At 36.6% G+C, this 24102-nt stretch overlaps 1 protein-coding gene across 6 annotated transcripts in view; it reads right to left on the reverse strand.

Annotated features, from left to right (window-relative positions):
* The window catches only part of Dip2b (disco interacting protein 2 homolog B), a 236066-nt gene that overhangs the window by 44888 nt on the left and 167076 nt on the right, over nt 1–24102 (reverse strand). For 4 of the 6 annotated variants that reach the window (XM_071609857.1, XM_027949765.2, XM_071609858.1 and 1 more), the window contains 13 exons: nt 23979–24089; nt 22285–22408; nt 21636–21745; nt 18255–18357; nt 17043–17107; nt 14732–14825; nt 14101–14220; nt 12738–12852; nt 12045–12184; nt 11236–11372; nt 7408–7488; nt 4623–4750; nt 2777–2891 (listed from right to left, as the gene is read on the reverse strand). In XM_071609857.1, the coding sequence (XP_071465958.1) occupies nt 2777–2891; nt 4623–4750; nt 7408–7488; nt 11236–11372; nt 12045–12184; nt 12738–12852; nt 14101–14220; nt 14732–14825; nt 17043–17107; nt 18255–18357; nt 21636–21745; nt 22285–22408; nt 23979–24089 (1443 nt within the window). The remainder of the gene's footprint in view (nt 1–2776; nt 2892–4622; nt 4751–7407; nt 7489–11235; nt 11373–12044; nt 12185–12737; nt 12853–14100; nt 14221–14731; nt 14826–17042; nt 17108–18254; nt 18358–21635; nt 21746–22284; nt 22409–23978; nt 24090–24102) is intronic. The other 2 variants (XM_071609855.1, XM_071609856.1) reach the window with 2 other exon arrangements.

The raw sequence follows: 24102 nt of genomic DNA on the forward strand, positions 1-24102 counted from the left end.
CACTAAGTTCCTGAGGCTGACTCTGAACTTTTGATCCTCCTGTCTCGGCCTCTGTAGTTCTTGAAATTTCAGTGTGCCACCATGCCCAACTACTTATTTTATTTATTGAGATAGGATCTCACTATGTTACCCAGGCTGGTTTCAAACTCCTGGGCTCAGGTGATCAGTTCTTCTTTCTTTATTATCCTTAGTAGCTGGGACTACTGGTATGTATCATCAGGCTCAGCTTAAACTACCTTTTGAAACTGAAAAACCATTAATACCATTTCTAAAATAGCAGTTAGGAGGCTTCTATTGTATTAATAAAGACCTTACAAAAAAGTACATATTTAGAAGGAAAATGGAGTGAGAGTTATAATAAAGGTCAGTTATAAAAGATGGACAAGAAAAAAAATGGACAAGGCCTTTTATTAAAAAACAACTTAAGGGGCTGGGGATGTGGCTCAAGTGGTAGTGAGCTCGCCTGGCATGCGTGCGGCCCGGGTTCGATCCTCAGCACCACATACAAACAAAGATGTTGTGTCTGCCGAAAACTAAAAAAAATAAATATTAAAAAAAAAAACAACTTAAAAAGGGCAAAGAAATAGATTTGAAACTCATATTCCTTAGACTATCTTACAAGCCAAAACTGAGAAATAGAAAGTCTGGTAGTTCTTAAGTTGCTGTCTTTTAGAATAAACAAAAAGTTAGCAAATGTATTATAATCGGTCTAGTAAATCATCTACTGATCACCTTTCCTTAGCAGGTGATGAGTTAGATACCTCATATTTAGATTATACCCAAACATGGAATTAAGCCACCTTTGGCCTCTAACCTCTGTGGTATCCTTTATCATTCACTATGGACCCAAATGTCTAAACTGAGAAATCACAAAGGCTGGGAAGATAATGGCCTCTCACTTCATATACAAATCAGATCTCAAATGACTTTTATAAGCATTTGGACTGGTAATTCCTAAATTTGCTTTCCAGGGAAAAATTAAAATTATTTTGGGAAATTTCAGTTATATTCACTTTTATATAATAGAAAAAATTTATAATTCATAATATTCTACCACTATGCTCCAATGTTCATTCTGAATAAAACAAATAGGTTTGTGTTTGTTTGAAAACATGAATGGTAAGAAAATAATCTTCAAGTTTGCCCCTTAGCCATCTTCCAGAGCACAGCCCAGTCCTACATATTCTTTCCTATTTTATATTCAATAGATTTTCTTTTAAAAATTAGATTGAAAAGATTTTATATTTCTTTCTAAAATATTTTCTTTCATTTTAAATTAAACAAGTGTATGCCAGACCAGCTAATAATTCATAGATGTGTTTTGTTTTTGTGGTGCTGGGGTTTGAACCCAGGGCCTTGTGCATGCAAGACAAGCCCTCTACCAACTGAGCTATATTCCCAGGCCCCCAGTTGATAATTCAGAATCACAGACCCTGAGTTTAGAAAGAAATCTTAATAGTCACCAAGCCCTATCACTTTATCTCATGCTTGCATAATTTCTAGAATATTACTATTAACTGGCTGTTAATAAATCCAAATGCCTCAGACAGAAGTTACAAACACTGAGAACACTTCCAATAATATATAAGTTGTTATTACAAAGACAAGACAGTCTACACTTTTTTGGATCATCCACCTAACCAACAAATATTTACTGAGTCTAGTATGACAAGTGCTAGCACAATTATCAGCTCTGCAGACTGAGTAGTAAACAAAAGAGAAGTGTTGGCCTTCATGGGATCTACAGCAGATGTAGAAAACAATAAATATAACTTTATATGGTGATAAATGCTGAGTGAAAAGAAGAGTGGGGAAACAGGAATTATACTGGGCATGGTGGTGCACGTCTATAATCCCAGCAACCTGGGAGGCTGAGGCAGGAGGATTGCAAGTTCAAAGCCAGCCTCAGCAACTTAGTGAGGCCTCGCTAACTTAGCCAGGCCCTATCTCAAAATAAAAAATAAAAAGGGCTAGGGATGTGGCTCAGTGGTTAAACACTCCTGGGTTCAATCCCTGGTACAAAATAATAATAGAAATTTAAAAAGGAAATGTTACTTAAGATAGAGTGAACTTTTCAAATCTCCTTATTGGAGATAATGCTAAGAATCACCATCATTATTTACTGAATACAGGTATTACATACTTCAATTATCTCACTTAACTCCTTTCAATAGTTCTGTAAAACAGACATTTTATCCCCACTTTACATGTTAGGAGGTTCAGTCACTTGCCTAAGCACACATATCTGGTAAGGAGATTCAAATCTAAACGAAGAGTAGGGGTTTTCTGACCCTTCTAGCCTGCTCCCCACTAAAAACATCTCCCTTATACTGAGCCCTAAGCCATTCTCCTTCCCTCATGGTTTATCTCAATTAGCATCTCCTCTAACTTAATAATAATAATCATAATAATAATATCTATATTCACATTGAGGTGCCACTTATGGCATGTAGTAACACTATGAATAACTGCTGACAAGTGAATTGATTACTGTGTGGATGTATTTACATATAGACAGTTAAAACTTTCATAGGTAGTAGGCATGGAAGAATGTGCTTAGGCAAGTCGGTTCAATTGTTCTTAGCAATGTGAGCAAAAAATGTATGTTATCCATAAGGAAAAATGTCATTATTTATCTGATTCTCGTAACAGTTACCTAGAATATCTGAGCAGTGACTGGCAAGAAAAAAACTAAGATGGCAAAACTGTTTCATTGCAGCAAGTGCTAAAGCAGGGGTGGCGGCCTCTTCAGACTGAACAAAGCCCATGTGCTCACCTGCAGCACCCGGCTCATCCACTGGAAGCTGTCTTCTTCAGAGGCATCGGGTCTTTGTTCCGCAACCACCACAATGCGCTCGTCATAAAATACAGACACAGAAAACACAGCAATTCTAAGAGAGACAGATCAAACACATCAGACTCCCTTTACAACCAATCCTACTTGCTTTGCTTAACTGGAATTACAGAGTGGAAACATCCCCCCACACCACCCAGAAAAAAAGCAGTTCAGAAAAGACAATGTGCAATCATTACCACCACAATGAGGACGGATTCATTCAAAAACAAGTATTAAGCACCACTTTCATGAATGGTAAAGACATAGTGGTAATAAAGACACAGATCCTGTCTTCATGGAGTGTATGTGTTAGAGACAGAACAAACCAACAAATATATAATAATGCCATGTTGCGATGTGCACTAGAAAGCACACTGGGGCAGGGCCCGGGTAGAGTGGTATGCAGGTGGTTGGGAAGCGCCTCCCTGGGGAGTGGACACTGGAGCAGAGACCTGAATGAGGTGAGGACGCGAGCCACACGAAGATCTGGAGGAAGAGGATTCCAGGCAGAAGGAACGGAAAGCGAAAAAGTTCTGAGGTAGGGACGAACTTGGCAGGTTTGAGGAACAGCAAGAAGGCCAGTGTGCCTGGAGCAAAGTGGTGAAGCAGAGAGCAGGAGGAAAGTCAGACACAGGCAAGGGCAGATCATGGAGGCCTGGGAGGCTGAAGGAGGGAGGATGGATTTGGTTTTGAGTGAGGTCTCCGCTCAAATGTCCCCTTACTAGTGAGGCATTCCCAGACCACCTCATAAACTAGCAAGGCCTCCATCCAAGTGTTTTTTCTCCACAACACTTACCACCCACTCACATGTTATCTAGTTCCCTGTTTACTTGGTCACTATTTCTCACAATGAGAATGTGAGGGCAGAGACCAAGGCAGGGACTTAGTCTATTTTGTTCACCACCACAGCTGAATCATCTAAAACAGTGGCACATGGTTGGCATCCAATGAATATTTGTTGAATGAATGCATGAAAGAATGGGAAGCCACAGGAGAGTTGAATGTGGTGGTTCACCTGCCTCTCTTTCTTCCATCCTTACCTATTTATTTAACATCTACTAAGTGTTAAGCACTGTACTGAGTGCTGGGAATGTAACTATGACCAAAGATAAAAGGTCTACCCTATGGAATTCATATCTCATAGGAAGTTATATACCATTACCAAAAAAACACATTTCAGGAACCAGTTTTTCCTTTTGGTTTCATTAATCTGTCTTATTTCTTTAAAAAAAAAAAAAAAACTAAAGGGACACCAAGATTGCTATGCAAATATATGCTTATGATTATAAATTGCTAAATAAGACATTAACTACTCAAATGTAGCAAATATGTGGACTTGCATTAATAAGCAAAGATACCTAACTGCCCAAAGGATTTGAAATTATCAGCAGTTATGTGCTATGTCAATCTCCACATTAAATAGTATAATAATTTAATTAGAAACAAGAAAAATAATTGCTAGATATAAACTATGGAGCAACATCTATCTCCATTAGTTTGAATGGCATTACTGTATTGAAGAAATGTAGGAAGTTTGAAGTTTTAAAATTCTTCTCTTACAGGATTGAACAGACAGTAATAATTAAAGTCTGAAATATATAGGACACAGTTATATCTTATTCCTTTAAATTATAGCCATAAAAACAGATGCTGTGAGATATATATTCAAAGGCAGGCTTCTGCTATGTTTAATAGAAAAGTCCCCATCACTTAAAAAGAGAATCTACAGAAAACCACTCAAAGCACTGCTTTACAAGCATTAATATTTAAAACCTATACTACTTACCTTCCTCTATAAACAGTCTTTATGGACTCAACAGCCAATCCAGTAGCAACAATGTCATCAGCATTATGTCTTCGACCACTAACCATCAGTAATCCGTCCATTTTTCCAACCACAAACACCAAGCTACCCTGAAAAGTTAACAATAATTTACTCTGGTTCTCATATTTTGAACAGTAAAACATACTTTACTTCCTGCTTTGAAATAAATCTCATCAAAAAATAAGAGACACTCTTGCCTAAAAATGTAGTGCAGCCCTGGGTTCAATCTGATCCTATACACACACACACTTAGTCAATCAATCTGCATATCTATATACACAGATAATAGATATGGAGATAGACATAGATACACACAGATCTATATATACACATATATATTTATATCTATAGGATATATAGCTATATAAAGATACAGATACATAGGAAAGAAAACAATGTCATATTTTATGGATTTTTTTTTCTTTCACAAACAACACTGGGGATTAAATCCAGGAGCACTCCTCCACTGAGCTACATCCCCAACTCTTTTCATTATAGGACAAGGTCTCACTAAGTTGCCCAAGATGACCTCAAACCTGATATCTTCCTGCATCAGTATCCCAAATATCTGGAATTTCAGGTGTATACCACTGGGCCCAGCTCATATTTCATGGATTTTAAATAAAGTTTTTCACCCTTTGACATCTCTGAAATCAGTGGGGGAAATCAGTGGCATCTTATATCCAATAGGGTCTGGCAATATATAAGAAGGGAATTTGTTCTAGGATTCCACATAGGTACAGTTTATTTTCCCAGCCACAGTATGTATTAGTTCATCTTCTGTATCTATTCAAGGATTGAACGCAGAGAAGAAAAAAAATGCATTTACTACTAGAATTTGGAGGAGATCAAAACTGTTTTAATATGAGAATGATTGTTTCATATTTATAAGGGTAATGATATCTCCATTTGAGATGATTAGAAACAGGCTAATAAAAGTCTCTGTAATAAAATAAAATAAAATAAAAGTCACTGTAGGAGGTTTTCTCTTCCAGTAAGAAAACCAAACAGCAGGAAACTACCTTCAAAGCACCCAAAGCATCACTGTGCAAACGCTCTGCCCAGACCTATCTGTAGTAAATTAACTTTCCTCATTCATTACAGAATTCATAAGTGTTTTGGTCTACATACACATGTTCAATGATCTAGTAGCTATCTCCTCACATGAAATCACTTGTTGACTTACTAAAGCACAGTGTACTGCCTTACACTGACTGGACTAAGCAGTAAGACAGAACCTTTATGCTCAAGAAGCTAATGAACCATCCTAGGTATCAGAGAAGAACCAGCCATTTCTAATACAGTCTGAAAGTTTTGGTATTGGGTGAGTAAATAATGAAAAAGTGCCAGACCCCCAATCTCTGTCTCTCCATTTTCACATTAAGACAATTTTTAGCTGGGCATAGTTGACAAAAATGAAGATAGCATTTCAGCCCCTCTTGTAGGTAGATGGAGCCATGGGACTGGTGTAGATCAATAACATATAACTGGAAGACCTGCACAGCAGTTTTAAGGAATCTTCCTTAGGAGGATAAGGCTACATTGTTTCCTTTGTTTCTTGGAATGCAGATGTGATAGATGAAATTCCATCCTGGACCTCTTAGTGGAGCAATAAGCTAAAAGGAGCTGAGTCTTTGAGAATTTCTTGGTGTTGAGTAAAGAAATCCAAGACAGCAGGTATATATTACTATTTCTAGGAAAATGTTTCTCCTAGACCTATGCCTTCTCCTCCACCCCCCAAAAATGGTAGGGAAGAAATAAAATAAAGTTAGATCTTCTCTTCTATAACTTCTCTTCTATAACTTACAGCATTAAGAGAAGAAAGAAAAGTATAGGAGATTTAGAGATAAATGGAGGATATAGCTTCGCTAGGATAATGACTATTACTTACAAAATAAAATCCTAATTTCCCATTTCATCATGCAATGTCCCTTGTGACCTGGCTCTCTGCCATACTGTGGGTACATGAAGCTCACCATGAGCCCTTTGAGGACAAGCTTTTCCTGTCCTAATTGTCTCTGTAAACCTGGTGCCTTATAAATACCATTTACTAAATAACAAATAGTTTTCACTCAAAGAATTTACTATTATACTCAATGTGTACTGATAATTTGTATGAAAATGTTTTCTAATGCTATACATTATGGTTTACCTTACTACTCACTGGGTGTATGTGTGTATTTTGCTGGAAACTGAATCCAGGGCCTCAGGAATGCCAGTAAGTCCTCTATCACTAAGCCATAAGGCCCACCCCTACACCTTGGTACTGAAGCATACTTTTTCCAGCACTCCTTTAACTCATTGCAACAAGTTAACCAAATCAAAGAAAGAAAGCAAGAGTAAGTGCAGTGAATTTTCAAGATAATGTTTTAGTCTGACAGAGTCAACTAACTTTGGTAATAGAAACAATAGTCATTAGTTATTTATGACTTTTTTTTTTTTGATACCTAAGATAGAACCTAGGCATATTTAACCACCAAGCTACATCCCTAACCCTTTTTATTTTGAGACAGGATCTTGCTAAGTTGCTGAGGTTGGCTTTGAATTTCTGACTCTCCTGCCTCAGTCTCCTGAATCACTGGGTACCTGGCTTCAAACGTTATGGCATTCTTAAAAGAGCTGCTCTAAATAGAAGCTAAGTGGCAATGTAACACCCTTGGTATAATCGGAATTTGTTCTGTACTGTGAATTAATGACCAAATATTTCAATCAGATGTATCCAAATCAACATGAAAGCATTACTTACTGGCCCTACAAATCCTAGCAATCCTGACCGGATGAATGGTACATCTCCAACAGGAGAGCCTGCAGAATTCACTGGAATCACCTAAAAGACAGAAGGAAAAAAATGAAAAAATGCTTTTTCTTAGAAAATGTATTTGAGTTTTAAAAAGTCTCTTTAAAAAATTCAGAACAGTTAACACATACTTGTTGAAAAACTAACATTATATAATGAATCCAGTAATTCCATCTTCCGCTTTTTCACAATGTTAGGGATCAAACTGAAGACCCCATGTATGCTAGGCAAGTAAGTGCTCTATCTGAGCTACATCTTCAGCCCAATCCCATTTCCTTAAGTGATAAACACTTACAATTTGTTGTTTATCTCTCCAAACTTTTAAAAGGTATATTAACATTTTTTTAAAAGGGCTCATATTATATATAACTTTATTTTGGTGGGGAGTACTAGGAATTGAACCCAGGGGTATTTGATTTCTGAGCCACATCCGCAACCCTCTTTATTTTGAGACAGGATCTTGTTAAGTTGCTTAGGGCCTAAGCTGCTGAAGCTGGTTTTGAACTTCTGATCCTCCTGCCTCAGCCTCCTGAGTCGCTGGGATTACAGGCATGGTGCCTCCAGGCCTGGCTTATATCATTTTTTCTTCATATGCTTTTTCATACAATATATCTTGGATATCTTCCAATTTGGCAATAACTGATCTAGCCTACTTTGTAAAATAGCTCCATAGAATACTATTTCATAGGGGATAGGACAACATAGTCCTTGGAATCTTTGCCATCTACCAGAAAGGTAGAGTGTGGGCAAGTTCCTTGTCTTTTCTGAAACTCAAGAGTTTCAGTCAGAAAACAAAACTCTCAATGCCTCTATATATAGGCTTAGAGTAAATATTAAGGAATGTGAACAAATTTTTCAGAGATAAGCACAGTGCCTAACTTAGAGTCAGTTTTCAGGAAATCCTAACTATCAGAATGCAATATAGTTTTTTTATGGGTAGGTAGTTCATCTTAATTTTTTAATATAATAAACAATGCTTTAACGAATACTATTTACATGTTTTTATGCATTTGTACAAGTTTTCAATTCTCATAGACTGTCCTACGAAATTTGTATCAATCAGTATCACCAATGCCATACTGGAATGTTTATTTTCCCCATAGCCTACTTAATACTATGTGTTATCCATTTTCCCAAACTTTGCCATTCTGGCACAAAGGGATATACATTTTATTGTTGTACTGTGGATTGAACCCAAGGCCTTAAGCATGTCGGCAAATAATCTCACTGAGTTACATCCCCAGCATTTTTTATTTTATTTTGAGACAAGTTCTCACTATATAGTTGCTGGGATTATAGGCGTAAACCACCATGCCTGCTTCCCTTTATTTTTTAATTGCATTTCTTTATTAATAATATGGTTAAATTTCTTTTCCTTTGTTTGCTAGCAATTCTAATTTATTTTGTAAGTAGTATTTTCACATAAATTTTCTTTTTTCTAACTGATTTTTCCTCCTAGTACTGGGAATTGAACCCAGGGGAGCCATATCCTGAGCTCCTTTTTATTACTTTTTTTAAATTTTGAGACAGGGTCTTGATAAATTGCTCAGGCTAGACTCTAACTTGTGATCCTTCTGCCTCATCCTCCAAGTTGCTGGGAATACAGGTATGTGCCACCATACCTGGCTCCTCTTTAATTTTTAAGACCTTTTTGTGTAGAGGGAACAAATACATGAGTTAATATTTGTTGAGTACTTACCATATGCGACACACAAGTTTACCTGCTTTATTACAGTATGTTAAACGCACAAAATAGTATTATTATTTCCACTTTACAGATGAGAAAATGAGGTACAGAGTTTCATTTGCCACAAATCAAACAGCAAGCACATGGCAGTGATGGAAAATTCATTATTTGTTCTAACATATTATGAATGTTTTCTCCCCAGAATTTTATCTTTAAAATACATTTTTACTTTCTGACTAATCATTACTAGATCTTCTGGTCTAGTGAAATATCAGTAACTTTGAAAAACTTTTAGGATTTGAATCTAAGATTTTAGCTAAAAAAAAAAAAAAAAAAAAAAAAAATGGAAATTTTAATTTATAAAGCCAAGGAAGTAGCTTCTCCTTTTGTGATTAGGACTTTATTCTACTTTGCTATTATTACATTTATACTGGGGGTTTTTAAATTTCTTCGTTACTTTGGTCCTATCACTTTCATGTTAAGTCTTGAGAATTCTGGTTAGGCAACTGCCATGTAGGAAAGGTAATAAAATAATAAAGGCAATAAAATAAATAAAGTATTATTAGTACTTTAAATCACTGATGAAGGATCTTGTTTTTAGCAAAGAAAATTCAATGAAGAAAATTTTAGGCAATGGGAACATGTAGTCCAAGCACTTAAAAACAGGAGAAATCGGGGTGAGGGATGTAGCTTAGTGGTAGAACATATGCTTAACATGTATGAAGCTTTAGGTTCAATTCATACCACCAAAATTTTAAAAAATGAAATAAAAAGAAATAGAGATTTAAAATAAACATAAACTCCAGAGAGGTAATAAGTCACCCATGAAAGTAAACAAAGAAACTGGCAGTAAACATATACTTGAAGAGTTCACTAATACCCACTCCTGTCAACGTGAACCAACTGGGCACAACCTTTACAGGCAGGTCAAAAACATAGTACTGATAATGATAGTAACGGACATTTAATGAATGACACTATACCATTTTAGGCTGTGTAGATGCCAAGATGACAGTCAGCCCCCAGGCACCACAGCACAGATAACAGAGATATATTTCGTATAGGTGATACTCTCTCACTACTGATATCTGTTGGTACATAAGTACATGTACTGATTCTTGAATGTGTCATAAGCACACATACTGATTCTCACAAGTGTCCTGCCATCTTGAGAATCACTAGTCTATATTATAGGAAAAATATTCAAAGGATTGAAAATGGGCAGTACTCATGTAAGCCCTATCTACTGTGAAGGGCAAACAGCCCATCAACTCAACATCTCTGGTCCCTAAAGCTCCTCTAAGGCAGGTTAATCCTAATTAAGAAATACAGCCAATTACCACTGCTGTGATTTCTAGGCTGACCAGGTGAACATCTCATTATGACTTGGCTTCATAGGCCAAACAGCCTGCATGAAAGCAATGTGCTATTCAGCTAGAAAGTGCTAGCTTAACTAGAAGGTAAGCTCTACTAAGAGCTTTGTTTTGTTTCCTAATGTACCCCAAGCATTAGAATAGTGCCAGACACATAAAAGTTGCTCAGTAAATATCAGTCTAACTCTAAGATTGAAAAACATGAGCAATTTTGATCTCCACAACAGGACAGTTCTTCAATTTTAATCAGTGATCTGACACAGCATATGCTACTGTCACTTTACTCTTAAAAATTAAACTTTTGAGCTTATAAAGCTCAAACTATAGCAAATTCACCAGAATGAATTTTTGTGAGGCTTCTTTTCCTTTATTTATCTAACAGATACACAACAGCACCTCCTATGTGCCAGAAGCTGATCTAAGTACTTTATAAACATTAACTTACTTAGTTATCAAAATAGCCCTATGAAGGAGGGACTATTATCACTTACATTTTAAGATAAAGAAACTGGGACACAAAAGAAGCTAAAATGACTCATGCAAGGTCAGTCAGAAAGTGGTAGAGCCAGGATTTGACCATAGGCATCTAGCTCCAGAATACACAATACTCCCAGAATACACAATACTCTCAACTACTATGTTCTCCTATGTCCCATTAGCTAGAGTAACATGTGACCTCATCAAACATTTTCCCGATGAGATATTAACATCATGTACCTCAAATGTATTTTTGGTCACACCAGCAAGGCCAAAGTACATCATGCCTCCAGTTCTTGAGCTAACACAGATTTCTCCAATTTCATCTGTTTTGCACAGCTGGGGAGGTCCATCTGGCTTCACAATGCACATCATCCCTAATGCACAAAAAAATACAAGAGACAGAGACTCTGGAAAACCTTTGCAAAATAATGACTTTTATCCTGTAGGCCCAGGAAAGTTTCACATTTACTAAGTGGCATAAAGAATATCAAACAGGGGACTGAGGGATGTAGCTCAGTGGTAGAACACTTTCCTAATGTGCATGAGGCCCTGAGTTCAATTCCTTGCACCATTTAACAAAAGGAATACCAAAAGAAATGGCAAAAATAACCCTGAAACTATCTGAAATTTAAGAAGGGTGACGTATTTAAAAATGACCACAAAGTTCAAAGAAATAGGTTAAATGAATTAAGTGTTATCCCTAGATAGGTCAAACTGAAATACTCATGGAAACAGTATGCACTAACTTTCTGACAGTTCCAAAGGCTTGGTAATTATAGTGAAAACCAGGCAACTCTGGTATCACTTAGAACTTAGCTTTTCATGTGAAGAAGTGTAATGGAAGCCTTCATAGTTGATAAGTAATATAATACTGTGGAACAGTCACCATATTTCTATCTAATTGACTGTTCAAGAGGCTTGAGAAATGAATTATGTTAAGTGCTGAATTTAGGATTCCTGGTTTTGAATCTCTTTATGTTATCAGGCCCTACTATCTCTGATGACATATCTTTATGAAAATCTAAGTGGTGATCTCCACAACTTACCGCCAGGCATTACATGCCCCACATCCTGGACTGTCAGTGCTGAATTTTTATCTTCAGTATTGACCCGTATTACCCCATAGCTCAACCCATTCATTGAGAGAATGGCTCTTCCTGGCAAAGGAGCTCCTGGAACTCCAGGCCTGAAGAAAAAAAATAAATCAAATTTGGCAAATTAAATTATATCAAGAGAAAACTATGAATGTATAGAAACACAAATTTCCTTCGGCTACAAAAGAAATTCCATTTTTCTTTACCAAAAATATGCCAAAGTTACATGTACAAAACATAGTCAACCTTCAGTCAGGTGAAAAAAGCAAAGTTTTAATTGGCTATTAAGCATATACTAATCTTGGGTATATTATAAATTTGTTTTTCTAGACTTATGCCATAATCAAGAATAGCTTATTTCTAGTCTAAAATGCTAACTAAAAATTCAGAAGAACAAAACACCACAAAAACAATTAATTCACATATATGAGATGAGTATAATAAAATTGTCAGTTTAGTGGTTATACTTTGGGCAACAGTGGGAAAAATAAATGAGATGCTTCCAACTATTTTACAAGTTACTATTTGCTTACAGGTTTATGAAGCTGAAAATTAGATAATATTCCTTTTTATCACCTGGTAAAAACTGCACATTTCACCCAAGTTGTAACACATATCAACAGGATCTGACATTGTGAATAGTACCTGCGGATTGCTACAGTCATGGCTTCGGCAGATGTAGCACATGGACAGATGGCCTCAGGTTTCAGTCCATGGCTTTGGAACAGACTCAGAAAGGCATCACAGGATGACACAGACCCTAATGGGGTGGAAAATATCAAATGAAAGCTGAAAACATAATTGTCATTATTGCATGAAACTCGTAAAGAGGGGGAAGCTGACATATTTGTTTCTCAAGAGAACTCACAAAGTACACCATTCACTCCATACATTTTTCTGCACCTGTGGGGTAGTCTGAACATGTCAATCAAAGGTTACTGACATTATTTATAAAGTTAGAACTTAGAATTAGACTATGCCTACCAAAGTAATCAATACCAGAGATAGCACTGTAGGCAACTTGCAGCCAGTTCCTAATTTAGAAACCCTTCCTGAATTAATTAGGATTGCCAATCTTGGCTTAGTTCTACCTTCTATGAGATATCCCTTAACTTTTGTCTTATTAAAGTTAATCCCATGTCTATATTTTAAATCAGGAGGATCAATGTAATTACTGATAAAAATCCACTTATGACAAAGAGTCAAATGCTTTACCTAATTCTACAGTATAGAGAAATAGGATTTTTGTGCTAACAAGGAAAAACAGGAGATAATAGTAAGATCTCTACAAGTTTTTGCAAACTCCTTTGGTGTGCTGCTTAGGAGAATTTATATAAAGTTCACATACTAGGTCATAACAAATAAACTTGGTAAATCTTATATCTAAGGAATACCCACAGTCACATGATAGAAAGAACACAAATGAACAAGGAGTGGTTTAAGTTTATAGATCCACTGCCAGCAGTGGTGGCATATGTGTGTAATCCCAGCAACTTGGGAAGCTGAGGCTAGAGGATTGTAAGTTCAAAGCCAGCGTTGGCAACTTAGTGAGGCCCTAAGCAACTTAACGAGACCTTGTCTCAAAAAAATAAAAAAAGGAGCTAGGCATGGTGTTCACATCTGTAATCCCAGCAACTCAGCAACTCAGGAGGCTGAGGCAGGAGGATTGCAAGTTCGAGGCCAGCCACAAAAACTTAGAAACTTAGCAAGACCCTGTCTCAAAATAAAAAATAAAAAAGGGCTAGAGATGTGGCTGAGTGGTTAAGTGCCGCTGGGTTCAACCCTAGGTATCAAAAAAAAGTTTTAAATCTAGGTCACAGTGATGGTTGTGAAACTCCATGAAGATAACAAAAACACTGTATTGTACATTTTAAGTGAATGAGTTTTATGGTACATTAATTATATCTTAATATAGATGATAAAAAAAAAAACTCTAAAAAAGGAACAAAAAAAACCTAACCCACCAAAGGAAAGGATATTCCTATGCCCACACAACAGAAATACTCACAGGGATTAGCTCCATCAGTTACAATTAACATTCGGAGAGAACTCAGGCTTACATCCCTTTGGTCCCGATGTGCCATCATAGCCCAGTGCAAGTCTCGACATTTTACTAAAGCTACTTTGGCTATAAATTCAAAGGGTTTAAATAAAGTTAGCATACACATTTGCTAAATTTGGTATATATTTAATATAAACACTATAATATAAACACTTCTATGAATTGGGGGGATCAAAAGTCTTACTTGAAGAAAATGACAAAGGTTTCAAACAGATTGTGCCAGCTACTCAGAGGAAGAAAGCACCACATTTAGACAACTGACAGATATGTAATTGTTGCTCACTGTGACCTCTGAACAGGTCACAGCATCCTAGCCAAGGAAATTTTGGACACCACTGCATGCAATATGTCTAATCTGGACTCAAACTTGTACAAATTCATCTAAATTCTTAAGAAAGAGTATCACTGAAATGAAATAGAAACATACCTAATTCTATAGTAACTGAGCTCTAACATTTGTTAAGTCACCAACACATAGAAATCTGTCTTTATAGGGGTAATGTAAAAACCCTTGAAGTTCCAGAAATTTTAATTCAACCAGCCACATAATTAAAGCTTAAATGCTGTCTGCATCTACCTTTGTGGGCATGGACTCTCTGGACCCAAGACAGAGGACAGGTCTTCATAACAGAGTAGGGTACACTAATTGTATGCATCTTATTCATTACATTCTGAAAAGCAAAGAAAGATAAAAGGCAATCAATATCAAATACATTAATTCAGTTAACAATTTTAATTACAGAAGTATTACTCAAACACAAGCTCTTTGAAAAACAAACTTTGAGATAATCAGGACAGGGTTGAACTTCCTTTGATACCTCCTCTTTAACCTGGTTCCCTCCTCTCTTCCCCAAAGATGATCACAATTATGAATTTGGTATATATGTATCCTTCCAGTCCTTTTCCAATGCGTGTGTGTGTGTGTGTGTGTGTGTGTGTATGTATGTATGTGTATATATATATATATATATATATATATATATATTCCTAAAGAAATATAAAGTATTTTAAATAAAAGGCATCATCGAATACCTCTATTTATAACTTGCTTTTTTCATCCTGTTTCAGAGGTAAATCTATGCAAATCAGTACAACAGTGCTACACAATTCTTTGTGAACTGTTGTGTAGTTCTTTTTTGTTTTGTTGTTTTGATGCTACTGGGGATTGAACCCAGGATGCTTAACCACTGAGCCATATCCCCAAACCTTTTTATTTTTATTTTGAGACATGGTCTGGCTAAGTTGCTGAGGGCCTCACAAAGTTGCTGAAGCTGGCTTTGAACTCTTGATCCTCCTGCCTCAGCCTCTGGAGTTGCGGGGATTATAGGCATGCACCAATACTTTTTCAGGCCATGGTAGATGTTTTTTAAATGTTAGAGATATAGTCAAAGTTCTCTCCAACCCATCAAATGCTTTTTTCATGCTCAAACTTGTCACATACCACAAAGAGGTGGGTGTTTTTTGTTTTGTTGTTTTTTTGATAACAGGGATTGATCTCAGGAGCATTCAACCACTGAGCCACATCCCCAGCCCTATTTTGTATTTTGTTTAGAGACAGGGTCTCACTGAGTTGCTTTGATGGGGCTGGCTCTGAACTCATGATTCTTCTGTCTCAACCTCCTGAGCCACTGGGATCACAGGTGTGCTCCACTTGTGACCAGCAGAGTGGGTATTACAAAGCAAAAACATCATTTCTCCTGTTTCTCACAGGTGGCGAGACCTGTTCAGTGTTTGGTTAGACAAAACTGAGGGAATCAAGGGTCATGAAGTTTGGTGTCTCTTCTGCCACCCAAACCAAACATACTCAGATCCCCTGTGCCCAGAGACCCAGCTGGACAGAGTAACCAAATCCTAGTATTTAGATAGTATTTAGACTGGCCACCATGCTCACACCTAAGTGACCCAAAGAACCAAGACAGCATGTAAGATACCATTTCCTTCCTTCCTCAAGTTTCTAACTCTGGTGACAAAATTTGGTTTTAGAGAAAAGAGTGTTTATGGCTAATTCTTCACATTATGTACCTATCTTATACTTTGTATCACAGGAAGGAGATTCCCCTTAACTTCTAACAAAGTATTTTAACTTATGATTTAAAAAAAAAAAAAAGAGGAAATGGAAAAGAAAAATAACAAGGCAGTAGGAACACTCATGGAATAAAGCTCTTCCTAATTTAGGGGATACAGGGTGACCTGTTCCTCAGACTTCATTTTCTACTCTCTAACTCTTATATATCTAAGTAAATTGGATGATGCTCCTTGAGTTCCTTTTCAACTCTAGGATCCCATGTTTTCTCTCTCCAACATGTCATATTATGTAATGTAGCTTTCCCACATGATATATCACCTCTCTCTACCTCTATACCCCTAAATCTCTATATTGCTGACATTTATCTATCTTTCAAAGTCCAACTCAGCTGCTATCTCTTCCATAACACCTGCCTCAATGCTGAGGGACAGAAGGAAGTCATCTTTTTCTAACACTCATTGTTTCAGAGATAAATCTATGAAAATCAGTACAACAGTGCTACACAATTCTTTGTGAACTGTTTTATAGTACTGTTATGTAGTACTGTTGTGTAGTTCCCTTGTTTTGTTGTTTTGATGCTACTGGAGATTGAACCTAGGGGTCCTTAGCCACTCATAGCATGTCACCTATTTCTCTATTACAGAAAGTATCCCCATCTACCATATTACTTTCTTCTTTAGTTGGAGCATGTAGCTTATGCATAGCAATCTTCAATACATTTTGTGCAACAGAAAGGTTAGACGTGCTCTAGAATATATTATTCATCTTTTGGGGGCTTAAATACCAAAGAAACACAGAGGTAATCTATGGCTTTAACATTAAGTATAACTTACACTAAATGCCTTAATTTTAAGTAGCTTACCGCAAACATGCCATGCCACAGCCCAGCATCCTTCTTGAAGTCTAAAACATTAACGACTGTTTCTCCTAAAATAGGAAAAAAAAAGAGAGAGAGAGAGAACACAAAGAAACAATCTTTAATGTTAAGCAGCAAAATCATGTCACTTGCCTCTACTAAACAACTGATTTAGTGCTTTTAGAGAACTGATTAAGAACTCTCAGGGTCTTCTGACTGTGTGAGGCCCCCTCAAACTAGCTGGAGGACTGATAACAAGGTGATGTTACAGGGTCACAGCAGACACTAGAAATTCCTGATCACTTAGGCAGTTCTTCCAGGAGATTTTTTTTCCTAATTTTATAAAGAACACATACTTAATTTTGGAAACTTTGGAATTTCCACAAATTTATGTAAAAACTTATGCTCTCTAGAGAAATAAAAACTGTGTCTGAGAGTGTATGTATGTATATATGTGTATGCATGCATATATACTCTATGTCTACACACACATAAACTTGTAGATAGAGTTACATATACATATCCAACATAACAAAATCAGTGTCCACAGCTCTATATCTACTTTTATTTTTTTCCACTTAAAAATAGCTTTAACATTCAGGAACATGCATTTTACTGCCACAGGGTATAATCCATTATATGAATGCATTATAATTTTATCAATCCCTATTTTGGGGCATTTTGATTACTACAATTATATACATTTTTTAATCAGATGAGAATACTGCTATAAAATGAACATACATTAATATGCTGCATTTTGCAAAAGGAAAATAAAACACAAAAGATTAATATGATAAAGAACATTCTAAAGCAAAGAGTAGTAATACAATATGTGTCAACATATCAAGTCTGACACTACAGAAACTTACTTGCATTTTAGTCTGTACTGTTTGGTTAGCCGAATTTTGACTCCAAATGTATAGGGGCCAATTCTCTACACTCAGGAAAATGGAGAAACCAGAGACCCCACAGCTAATAAACACTTGGTTTTAATTAGGGTTTTCTATTTCTGTACTCTATAAATCATGCTTTACATATTTGGTTTGCCCAGAATTTTAGTTCCTTCAAGTTACAGCATATTTGCAAACAAGAATGTGTATTAGAACATTTCCCTTTGAATTTGGTCATTAAAATGAATCCAATCACTGAGCACTCTGCTCACAATCACATGTTTTTGAGGCTAACAATGAGGGCAGTCATAAGATGAGGTCTGACCTTCAGAATAATTGCAGGCCTGTGACAGAGCTTGGCAGTGAGACAACATTGCAAGCCGGGACACTGTAACTCCCATTACACTCCCTTCTTTGCTTGTTTTATACTAGAAAAATAAAACACAAACAAAATATAAGAAACACAATAAAAGGGGTTATTTTAAATTACAAAACTAGAATCCAAAACCAAAACCCAGGTAAACATTCATAATGGGCTCAGTTTAACTTACTGAATATAATTAATTAAGGCTATACACTTTGGATCCCAAACTCTACTCATAGAGTTTGGGGGATGACAAAGCTCAACAAATTTATGTATGAAAAAGACTTAAAAGTTTAATTACTCATAAGTGTGAAGTGGCTGCTAAAAAAGCCAAAAAGAAGTAATTTGAGCTGCATTAATAGAAGCACAATACCAAACACAGTTGTCCTCTGATATCCATGTGGGATTAGTTCCAAGACTCTACTCACATACCAGAAACTGAAGATACTCAGTTTCTTATATATAAAATGACATAGTATTTGCACATAACCTGGTTCTTCTGCCTGTAGACTTTATCTCTTCTCTAGATTACTTATAATATCTAATACAATGTAACTGTTAAATAAATAGATGTTATATTGTTTTGATAGGGAATGATGACAAGAAAAAAGTCTGAGCCAGAAGAATCCCAAGTTTGAGATCAGCCTCAGCAACTTAGTGACACCCTGTCTCAAAATAAAAAGATTAAAAGGACTGGGGAAGTGCTCAGTTGCCTTGAGTTGCTCAGGCTGGCCTTGAACTTAAAATCCTCCTGCCTCAGCCTCCTGAGTTAGCTATCAGCTTTATTGATGTTAAATCAAAAGGACATTTTGCAGCCAAGCATGGTGGCAACATGCCTGTCATTGCAGTTACTTGAGAAGCTGAGGCAAGAGGAATGCAAGACCACTCTTGGCAACTGAGCAAGATCCTGTCTCAAAAATAAGAAATAAAAAGGGCTGGGAGGACAGGTACAGTGGGTGCACGCCTGTAATCCCAGCGCTCAGGAGACTGAGGAAGGATTGCAAGTTCAAAACCAGCCTCAGCAACAGCTATGCGCTAAACAACTCAGTGAGACCCTGTCTCTCTAAATAAAATACAAAAAAGCGCTGGAGATGTGGCTCAATGGTTGAGTGCCACCAAATTCAACTCCCAGTACCAAATAAAGAGGTGAGTCTGGGAGACTGGGGATGCAGCTCAGTGGCAGAGTACCTATGGGTTTAATCCCCAGTCCTGTTAAAAAAAAAAAAAAAAAAGACAAGAAAGAAAGGAAGGAAGGAAGGAGGGAGGGAGGGAGGGAGGGAGGGAAGAGAGAAAAAAGAAAAGAGGAAAAGTGGGGACAGCTCTTTTGTCTTTTTTTGTACTTTAACCAGAACTTCCTGTACATTTGACTATTCTTTTTTGACACTGTCTCCTTCCTTGACTTTGGTCATCTTTCCTCTCTTCTAGTTTCCTGTTTCTTCCTTAGAGTCTCTGACAAGCCCTTAAATGTTGGTGCTCTCTTAGAGCTCAACTCTCCTTCCTCTTCTTTTCACCCTATTCTTCAGGGTACTACATTCCTGATGATTCCTCATTCTCTAATCTCCACCCAGGCCTCTCTTCAGGGATCCAGATAACAATGTGTCAAGTGTTCCCCTGGAGGGGCCCTAGTGCTGTGAAACTCAATATATCAAATACTGATTATCCCACTTCCACCCATGAAAACTTCTAATGACTTCTATCTTATGAAGAATGCCACCATCAATCCAAGTACCCAAGTCAGAAACCAGGGTCTTTCTTGCATTCTCCCTCTCCAGTATCAGTCTTGCCTGCCCTACTTCCTGTCTCACAACTCCACCTACTTCCCTTTGTTTCTACTAACACAACCTTGGGCTTACCTAGACAACAGAAAAAGCTGGTCTGTTTTTCATAACCCAACCAATCTAGATGTATCTTATAACAAACTCATTTTTTACTCTCCTGCTGACAACCCTTCAGTAGATCCCTTTTATCCATACTACTTTAAATCCAGTAGCAGAGTCCTGTAGGTAATATGAGGGTCTCAAGTAAGAATTTCAATTAATTCATGAGAACAGGAGCCTAAAAATATGGGGCATAGTAGTTCTACATGAGGTCAGAGAGCTAAGTAAGGGTCCTCAACTTTTTCGGAGAAACCAAAGAAGAAGACTGAAAAGGTATGGTCAGTGAGGTTGAAGAACTGAGAGAACAGTCTAGGAAGCCTATGACTAAAGTTTTAGGAAAATGGAATGATGAGCCGTGTCAACACTTAGATATGATATAGACTAAGAGTTGAACACTAATTTGTTTTTATTTTTGGTATAGGGGATTGAAAGAAAATATTACTGATTCACTTATTTGTAGGTCATACAATATTTGGTCAGTTACTCAAGTTTTATGAGTCTCAGTCTTCTCATCTAAAAAGCATGTTTTATAATAAATGTTCAGACTCAATGAAATAATGCATTTGAAGCATTTAGCCTGATACCTGGTATACAGCAAGACTTGATCCCACAACTAGATCATTTTGCCAAGTTCCTACAATCAAGGTCCTACACTAACCTTCAATACCAAACCCTCTGTTTCTTCTTGCTCTTTATTTTCCATCTGTTGAACTTGTTCTTTCCATGCACAGATATTTTCCCTTCTCATTTCTCCATAACCTTGTTCCTGACTCACCTATAAGATCAGCAAATAAATTTCTCTGCTAATAAATCATTTCTTGGGGCTGGGGTGTGGCTTAGTGGTGGAGCGCTTGCCTGGCATGTGTGAAGCACTAGGTTCAATTCTCAGCACCACATGTAAATAAATAAATAAAATAAAGGTCTATCCACAACTAAAAATATATTTTAAAAAATAAATCATTTCTTAAACCTTTGTACCTCTCTAAAGTTTTTTTTAATAACTTTCTTACATGGAGAATCAATTTCTTTGCTATCTTTTTTCTTATATGAGTATTTATGATAAAAACATTTAGAATAAAAAGCATTTACAAGCCCAAAGATGATAATCTCACAAAGTAAGAGAATCTTTATTTTTTTCCCCCCTTTGGTGCCATGGATTTAACACAGGGGCATAACCACTGAGCCCCAGTCCCAGCCCTCTGTATTTTTTATTTTGAGATAGGCTCTCACTAAGTTGCTTAGGGCCTTGCTAAGTTGCTGAGGCTGGCTTTGAATTTCTGTCCTCAGGCATGCACCACTGCTCCCAGTACAGTCCCAGAAGAGGATCTTTTACCATGAAAAATACAACTAATCACTAGCACCACAATTTAAAAAAACAAAAACAAAGAAGCAAACAAACAAACAAAATTCCTGCAACTCAGGCCAAAGGAAAGCTAGAAAGCACGTTTATAGTCTCGGGACTTACCTCAATGTATGCAGGTTCTGTACCAGCAGGAGAGATGTGGGGCTGCCAGTCTTTAGGTGGCTTTGAAAGGTACTTGGAGTCTGTTACAACCCACTTGAGCCGGGGCCAACCTAAATCAAACCCATAGTATAAATGGAATTGCCTAAGTTATCAGGGAAGGAGTTTACACTTAATTGGTCACTTTAAATATCAAGAGACCAAATTAAAGACATTTTTATAATCAATAAAATACACAGTACAATAATTCCACATGCTAATTCCAAGACTTGGCATTACCTCAACAATAGGGAGGTCCATCTGGCAGTGGAAGTCCACTGATGTTAGTTGTTTATCCTCTGACTCTACATTTAGCTTTAATGTAGAGAGTGGTAACTTTTTTTCAACCAGAAGCATAAAGGTAAGAGTGTGGAATCAGACAGATTAGGGTTCAAATTGCTATTCTACTATTTATTAGCTGTAACTTTGGATAACCTATTTCTCAGTTTCTTTACCTGAAAATGGGGATAATAATGGTACCTACTTTGTAAGATTGTAAGAATTAAATAAGAAAATATATATATAAAGTACTCAGTTGTTACTAAGTTAAAATGCTAATTAAAGCAATCAGCTTTAACTTTTAACTAATAATCTGGGTATAAGTATTACTTGCCTTTAAACTGTACAATTTCTCCATTCTGTGTTTTTGGCAGACCCTTTAGGCAAACTTCACTGGTTAGAGCTAAGGCAATACCACAGCTTCCTAGCAAGAAGCCAATCTGCTGACCTCCGGCATCCTGTAGAGAAAAGATAATAAGCACAGTAGGACAGTGAATGTGAGCACACCTATGACCCAAATCTAGCACTTCATAATGCTCTGGCACTTGTATGATAGCACTGAAGCCCCACCGATTTCTGGCAAATGTCAAAATCCAGTGACAATATGTTCTTCCAATAATTTCTACAGCACAATGATTTCCTAAGTATAACCAAATATTTTATTAACCTGACTTTGCTAATTATGAATTCTACTAGCTATATGTGAACATTCTATTTAAGGGTCATCGATGATATTCTTTTAGGCAAATGAAATAAATACTAACACAGTTGTCATCCCATAGCCCTACCCCACATTTAAGAGCAAGGTAATTCATGTTAGAAAAAAAAATAATAATAATAAGGTAAATGTATACCAGTGTCCAAATTTACAATGAAAGTCACGATGTAATTATTCCAAATAAATATATTCCTTTTATTATTCTATTTTAAAGGGGGTAGGCTTAAGCTTTACAACAATAGTAGCAAAACTAATAACAAAAAATAAAAGTTTAAAGAATTTTCATTAACATGTCATATAAGAGTATCATTATAAATACTGTCAATTTAATAACTGAAGAACTCTATAATTTTGTGACCAATGGAGATTACTACATACCACCAACTAGAACTTCATGAATGTTACCAGTTTGTTTTTATTTTTTTTCAAAGAATATTTTTTCTTATAAATCCACATTATCCAATATTTTTATCTCTGACAACTCTCAGTAATAAATAGCATGAGAAAATCAGGGTAAAAGCTCATGAAGAAATCATTTAGTAAAATATGGAAATTTGTTAGGTAGTCCTCCATTTAATAGGACTGATGTATTGTCAAAGTAAAATGCTATAATCCAGAGTAGGCCCACACCACTACTGTATCACTCTCCCTTTTGGTGCACACTTGTAATCCCAGCGAGTCGGGAGCTGAGGCAGGAGGACCACAAGTTCAAAGCCAGCCTCAGCAACTTAGTGAGACCCCCAAGCAACTTTAGTGAGACCCTGTCTCAAAATAAAGATATAAAAAGGGCTGAAGATATAGTTCAGTGGTTCAGTGCCCCTGGGTTCAATCCCTGATACAAAATAAAGAACAAAAACAGTAAGTCTCCCTGAGTTTTATATGACACACAATTACTATAAAAATTCTTTAAAATTTTACCTTAGCTAGGTATGGTAGTGCATGCCTCTAATCCCAATGACTTGAAAGACCATGGCAATAGGATTGCAAGTTTGAGGTCTGTCTGGTTAACTTAGCAAGATCCTATCTCAAAATAAAAATAAAAAAGGGCTGGGGATATATCTCAGTAGCAGAATAACCCTGGGTTAAATCTTCAGTACCATCAAAAGGGGGAAAAAACTATCTTAGTTGTTCTTTGTAGGATACTTGAAAATATTACATAAATTTTCTACAACTTTCATGTTTTTAGAAAGAGAATCTAAGTACTTCAGAAAATAGTTGTTTTCAATGTTGTGACTGTATTAACTAATCCAACAAGAACCCAATGCCTATCATGTTACTGGGCTACATTTCTCTTAATTTAACAATGTTACCTTTCTGGTAAGAGGTACCTCTATTGGCACTGGAATCACTTCTGCCAGGAGACATCCATAAAAAGCTACCATAAACATGACTGGATCATTATTGGGGTAAACCAGGGCTACCTAAAATGCAAAA

The sequence above is a fragment of the Marmota flaviventris genome, chromosome 3 (assembly GCF_047511675.1).
Source record: "Marmota flaviventris isolate mMarFla1 chromosome 3, mMarFla1.hap1, whole genome shotgun sequence".
Lineage (NCBI taxonomy): Eukaryota > Metazoa > Chordata > Mammalia > Rodentia > Sciuridae > Marmota > Marmota flaviventris.